This window comes from Chelonus insularis, unplaced genomic scaffold (assembly GCF_013357705.1).
Source record: "Chelonus insularis isolate UGA/USDA-ARS -01 unplaced genomic scaffold, ASM1335770v1 contig_69_pilon, whole genome shotgun sequence".
Classification (NCBI taxonomy): Eukaryota; Metazoa; Arthropoda; class Insecta; order Hymenoptera; family Braconidae; genus Chelonus; species Chelonus insularis.
This window is the reverse complement of record NW_023276708.1, coordinates 134772-141610: the sequence shown is the minus strand read 5'-3', so window position 1 is coordinate 141610 and position 6839 is coordinate 134772. Positions and strand designations below refer to the sequence as shown.

Sequence of the window (6839 nt, the reverse complement as noted above, 5' to 3'; positions counted from 1 at the left end):
CCAAGCCTGCAGCTTATGATTTATAAACATCAATTAACCAAGTATAAACGTATTAGCTCTGTGGTCAGAGTGCTAGACTTTTATTTTGCCGGACAGGGTTCGATCCCCGTCACGGCCAATTTTTTTTTTTTCTTTTATTTGTTAAAATTGTATATTATTACAATTTTTACATATTAAATAAACAATAAATAATATGCAATTTTTGTGAATTTTATTACTCTTCCAATCAAAAACGAAAGAGTAATAATAAATTTAAATAGTGTCGGACAACTTTTCTGCATATAGCTACATTAGTTGTAGAATTTTCTTTCAAACAATTATTAATTGTGAACAATAAAGTCAAAACCATCTGAAGTGAGTTCCGGCGCTTTGCTGGCGAGCTCTATCCCCACTCTTCGTACCCAAGTCTGCAGCTTATAATTAATAAACATGGACTTTTCGAATGAATGTATGCTAGCTCTGTGGTCAGAGCGTTAGACAGTTATTTTGTAGAGCAGGATTCAAATCCAGTCACGGCCAATTTTTTTTTTGTTCATTTGTTAAAATTACACATAATTATCATAATTACCTATTCATATTATTTTGAAATTGTTTTTTGAAATTTTTCCAAAAACTACATTTGTAGTTACCACTAATTCTCTTCATTAAAAAATGTAAATTGTATAAAACTTTAGAGAACAATTTGAAACTAATATGATCAGGTAATTATTGTAATTATGTGCAATTTAACGACATGAGAAAGAAAAAAAAAATAGGTCTGAGCACACTTTGTCTGTGCTAACACGAAAAACTTCCCATTAGTAATTGTTTATAATAAATTTAAATAGTTGTAATCAATGTTTGTTGAAACCATCCACATACATATGATATAAACGTTACTTATTCAATAAATACAATTTTTGATTGTTTATAACAAATTTATAATGTCTAGTCAATATCGACTTAATTTTCAAATGAAATTGATATTGCTTGGCTTAAAAGTATTTTAAAAAAGCTAATCTTTTCAATTTTCTTCTTAGTTATTTTGTTATAAAAAAAACGGCTCGATCGAATTCGTTCAAATTTCTTTCCGATCTTCTTTATAATATCTTTCGAATTAATTTTGGTTCAAGTTAATATCTTGATCCGTTCTTAAGATATCGAAAATGAAAAAAATGCCGACGTCCGTACATACATTCATACATACATACATATATACATACATACAAATATCTTGAAACGTGGAGATTTAATGAAAATTAATTAAGTGATGGCAGTGCAAAGTGTTGTATACGTAGGAACCGTTTGATAGACATTGCTTTTCTTGCTAGTCAAATGGAATGTAAAAAATGTGACAATCCTCTTTTTTTGAATTTTATACAGGAGAAATTTGAGTTTGGTTTGGTATCAACTTACAAAATTAAATGTAATGATTGTCTTTTTATTAATAACATATGTACATGAAGAAGGGTTTCCGGGAGAAAAAGTTCAAAAACACTTTTCGACATCAATTGTCGTGCAGCCATGGGTAGATCACGTATTAAAACTAATATCACCGATTTGAAACGTAATTCTTATTTTTTTTGTAGCATGCATTAATGCAGGATTTGGTCATGACCCGTTGATAAGGTTCTTTGAATGCATGGATTTTCCACCTCCTCATCCACGAACTTTGAAATCTACTGAGAATGAGATGGGCCCAGGTTTTGTTATGGTAGCTACAGAAAGTTTTAAAAAAGCTATCGAAGAGGAAAAAGCACTTACGATTGTTGAGCTATCATTACCAGAGTATAGTATAAACACTATATTGCATTGATTAAAACTAAGTTTAAATTTTGAGATTGAAAATATTCCCACGAAATAAAGGAATTCATCTTTAAAACATTTTTCACTCATAAAAATGATGAATAAATTATTCTATTCTTTGCTCGAAAATAATTAATTTACTACTTTACTATTTAATTCTACTACTTATTGATTGCATTGTATCATACCATGCTTATTTTCACTTGCATCATGTTTTTGAATGTTTTCTTTTGCATGTCATTTATAGAGATCAACACGTAGACAAACATTACTTATTTATCAATTTCATATGATTTTGGCTGGAACAAAGTAGGATTGACGCGTAAAAGTGGTTGAGGTTCCGTTATTGGTGTTTTCTCCAAAAAAATTTTAGCTGCAGATGCATTTACCACTGGCTGTGGTATGTGTGAACGAGGACATGATCAATCTGATCATGAATGCTGTAGTAATTGGTCTGGCAGTTTAAAAGCTATGGAAGCTGCTATGGGTGTACGGTTTATGCTGGAAAATGATCTATTTAAGGAAGCCAGGGTTCAAGTTGGAACATTTATTGGCGACGATGATGCTTGTACTTATTCAGCAGTACAAAGACAGGCATCTCATAACATACTGAAATTATCCGATGCAAACCATGTTCGAAAGAAGTTTGGGTCTGATTTATATGAACTTAATTCAACTTACAAAGAACTAAATGGTCCTGTTATACCTCATTTGAAGAAATGTTTCAACTATGCATTGGATCAAAACCGGCATAACTCTGGAGATGCTCGAAAAGCTCTATTAAATATCGTCAACCATGTTTATGGTGAGCACAAGAACTGTGGAGATTGGTGTAAAGCCAAAGATAATCCTCAGTATGTATAAAAAAATTTACCAAACGGGGAACCACTACAAAATAATAATCTAAAACAAGCTCTGAAGAAGTGTCTTGAAAATTTCAGCAAACGAATAACTCGTATTGCTCATGGTGGTTCATCACAACCCGATGAATCATTCAATCACATGGTTGCAATGAAATATCCAAAAAATCGGCACTATGCAGAGACAAATTCATATAAATATCGAACTTTAGCAGCTGTTTGTTTAAAAAATCTAGGTGCTTCTTATATGAATGAAGTTTTTTCTGCAGTTGGTTTAAAAGCAGGCGATAACATGAAAAAATATTTATCAAGAAGAAACACACTTCGTGAGAATAGAGCATTAATACAGAATTCTGTACGTTACAAACGTAAACGTTGTCAAAATAAATTGAAAAAAACACGTAAAACTTATTGTCAAGAGAAAAAAGAAGGAGTATCTTATCAGTCAGGCAATTTTAACATCCCTGAAGAAGTAGATGATGGTGATAATTATACAGCAGAAAGTCCAATGGTAATGGTAGATTTAGAAACAACAAGTTTTTATGCATCAGCTGATATACTTCAAATAGCAGCAATATGTAATAATCATCACTTTGTTAAATATATGTTTCCTCTTCAGCGTATTGATGACAAAGCAAGTGAAGTTAATGGTTTCACAATAATTGAAGGAAATCTATGTCAAAATAATGTGGTGGTTGCAACTACTCCTCCAGTTACAGTAGCCAAAGAATTCTTAAAGTTCTTAAAAGCATGTGGTCCAAGAGCTTTTTTAGTTGGTAAAATAAGATTTGATGCACCAATCATTCGATGGTTATCAAATTTAAATATGTTCTCAGATTTTCAGCAGCTTGTATATGGTTTTATCGATTCCACTCCTTTAATACGTCAATATTACAAGAATTATTGAAATTATTCAAAGTAGATCGAGTTCGATTAATAAGCAATGTTGTGACACTAAAAGATATTATAAAAAAACTAATCAACAGCAAAAATAAAAAACTATTGGTTCAATCATTACAACCTCTTAAGGATAGCGGTATTTCGAAATATATTGTCAATAAAATCGCGATTGCTAGTATTACATATGGAAAATTGAAAGAAATCTATAGAGATTCCAGTGATAAAGGTATAAGATTGTGTTTAAGCAAAAGTATTGCAACTGCTAAGGGAGAGATGAAACCTGTCGTCACTTCTTCTAAAAAAATAATTAATGAAATAACAGTAATTTTAAGTAATGAAACTCATTCAATAGATGTAGAAAGTGATGCGCATACGACAGAAGTAGAGAGTCCTTTAGATAACTTGCAGGAAGAAGATTTGCAAGAAGAAGAATGTGAGAGAGATTCTAAATCAGAAAGCCAAATACGCTGTGAATGTGTAAACTATGATTATGATTCAAATACTGATTATGATAGTGATAATTGATTTGATTTAACAAAACTTATTAATTCTTTTCTTAAACTGTGTATGTTTTTTCGTCATATAACTACACAATTTTTTTTCCTTTGATTTAAATTCGCTTATGTCGTTATATTTTATAGTAGTTTGCTTGTTGCACTTGTCACTAACCTAAATTCGTTAACTTTTTTAATTTTCAGAAGTATTTATAAAATTAATGTCAATAATTTATAAAGATATATGGAAATGTTAATTTTATACTTTTTTTACATTTTATCACATTCGTTGACTTCACTATGAAGAAATGTTTTTAACAATAATAACTAGGTATAATACAGAAAATAAATACATTAAATTAGAATTTTCACTTTATGTGTAATTATTTAAAATCAATATCCCACTATCTTTCAAAATTTATATGCATTTATACTATCTACCATACACAGCTTTTGAGTTTAGATAATTTGAATCCAGCGCGCGCGATGAAGCCACCATTTTTCCCTAGCAAATATGGTAGAGAAAAAGTGCGTTTATCGAGAAACAAAGACAGACAGTGAGTTGCAATGTTAAAACATAAATTTCAAAAGAATTATAAGGTGAATCATGCTGAAATTTAACTTAAATACATTTCAAGTACTATTCTTCATATTAAGATGTTTTTTACTGTGGGTCAACTGTGTCAATTTTTTATAAACCATCAATTTCCGGTGAAATTGAACAAGGACAGTCATAAGAGCCCATGTATTTTTGTATAACTTTAAATAATTATATCTCCTAAACAACGTGGTAGAAAAATCTCTTTTTTTTTCTCTCAACTCATGGAGGTATGGTCTCTCAGAAAAAATTAAAAAAAGGGGTAGTCAACTGTGAGTGTTGCCAATGCCAAACTACCTTAAAAAAATACAACAACCAATGTAGCTATATAAAAATTGATTAGGAAAAAAATAACAATGGATATTTAAAATTAATTTTAGCATCCGAAAATTGCAATTACATGCAATTTTAACAAAAAAAAAAATTTGTAAAAAATCTTTTCGTAACTGAGTTTGAACCCTGCTCGGCCAAATAAAATCTGGCACTCTAACCCCGGAGCTACTATATCTTTATACAAATTTTTCGTGTTTTTTAATTTTAAGCTGCTTACTCGCGTATGGAGTGTGGGTATCCAGCTTGTCGGCGATGTGCCGGAACTTGTCACAAATTCTTGTGAGTGCTCTTCATGTTTTATAACTGTTTGAAAAAACTGCTACCTCTTTTGAAGCAACATAAAAACGAGTTGTTTTAAACTTTTTAATAACTTTCGTACTCTTCCGCCATAAATTAGAAGGGTAATTAATGAAAAAAATTATTATTTAAAACTAATTTTGGCATTCTAAAATAACGCTTGTATATCATTAAAAAAAAAAAGAAAAAAAAAATTGGCTGTGATAGGGTTTGGACCCGGCTCGGCAAATTAGAAATCTAGTGCTCTGACTGTAGAGCTAATACATTAACTCTTCTACTGTTTATATTTCTAAGTTATAAGCTACTCGCTTGGGTACGAAGAGAGGGGATAGCTTGCCGGCGAAGTGCCAGAACTCGTTGCCGTTTGTTGTGTATCTTTTTCTTTTTACTAACTTTCTCACTTCCACTCCTACTTCTTTATACACGTCACATGCGCAGAAACTGAAATGGGTGAGATAAAGACGAACGATCGTGTGCTCTTTGTCATTTATCTCGGGGCCCTGAGTAATGTTGATACAAATTCCATCATTGACTACCTTAAATTGTTCTTGGCAAACTAAAAGTTATTTATTAGTTATTATTAACTCAAAATCATTTATTTATGGAAAAAAATAGCGACCAGGGTAGATGACAAAGTTATATGGTGTAAGTGCAATAATCAATGTGTAATAAATGTTTTATTTATTGGAGGCTTTTGACAGGTACGTCCGCCATGACACCTCAGATTCTAGTGAGAAATGGGTGTTGATCTTATTTCATTATTTTCATTGTGATAAATTATTTGTTTAAATAATATAAGTGCTGTTCACCTTGGAGTACAATTTCAGCTTTCGATTGAGACCTAAATAAAAAAAAAAACATTTATTTTTGAGACGTGGTTTGCCAAGATCTTTTTCCTAGTAATTTTCTAGGGAAAAATTTATGTACGGCCCACCTTTAATATAACTGTTATTCAGTGTACTCATATAAAGTAATAATATGTTAAATTAACTTATCCAGTATGTTAAATTATGCTGCACTAACAAAAATAATCAGAGCTTCATTACTTGGTTAATCAAGTCAAATTATTTGAGAAAATGTTACTCGAATTCTAGTAAAATTTAATTTAGAGGGTGAAACAGTTTCCCATACCATCTGACAAACAATATTAGAAGAAACTAACTGCGACAATTTTATATACATGGAAAGTTCAGTTTTTTTTTTCAATTTTTCCAATTATTTTGAATTTCATAGAATATTATTTTCTATAGTGAAGATATTACTTCTAGATGTCACAATCAGCGTTTCCTATAATCTCCAAACCATATATACGTAAAATAGGTGTTCAACATATATAAAATACAACAACAGTAGATTATACATCCAGGGACCTATACGGGCAATTATTATTTCGCGTAGATGACGTTACTCGAGTCACGTGGCGCATGCGTATCAGCCAAAAGCGAGTGCTAATGGCCGTATTCGTTCCTGATTTTGCGTGATCGAAGTGATTTTTTGACGCATGCGCAATAACTTTTTTTATAAAATACGCATGCTCGAAAATAATAATTATTATTATACTCCTGGTATACT

The 6839-nt window shown here is 30.9% G+C and overlaps 1 protein-coding gene across 1 annotated transcript; it reads left to right on the top strand.

The window, feature by feature from the left end:
* The first annotated feature begins 1503 nt into the window (after positions 1-1503).
* LOC118070846 (uncharacterized) lies at positions 1504-4070 on the top strand. Its single transcript, XM_035089680.1, has 5 exons — positions 1504-1507; positions 1569-1772; positions 2159-2639; positions 2727-3421; positions 3490-4070. The coding sequence occupies exons 1-5, from the start codon at positions 1504-1506 to the stop codon at positions 4068-4070; spliced, it is 1965 nt and encodes a 654-aa protein (XP_034945571.1).
* Positions 4071-6839: the final 2769 nt, after the last annotated feature.

Excerpts from the sequence above, each read along its gene's own strand:
- LOC118070846 (XM_035089680.1), top strand. Across the intron at positions 1,773-2,158 it reads GCTATCATTACCAGAGTATA|CTGCAGATGCATTTACCACT; the intron begins GTATAAACACTA and ends AAAAAATTTTAG. Across the intron at positions 2,640-2,726 it reads AAAGCCAAAGATAATCCTCA|CAAACGAATAACTCGTATTG; the intron begins GTATGTATAAAA and ends TGAAAATTTCAG.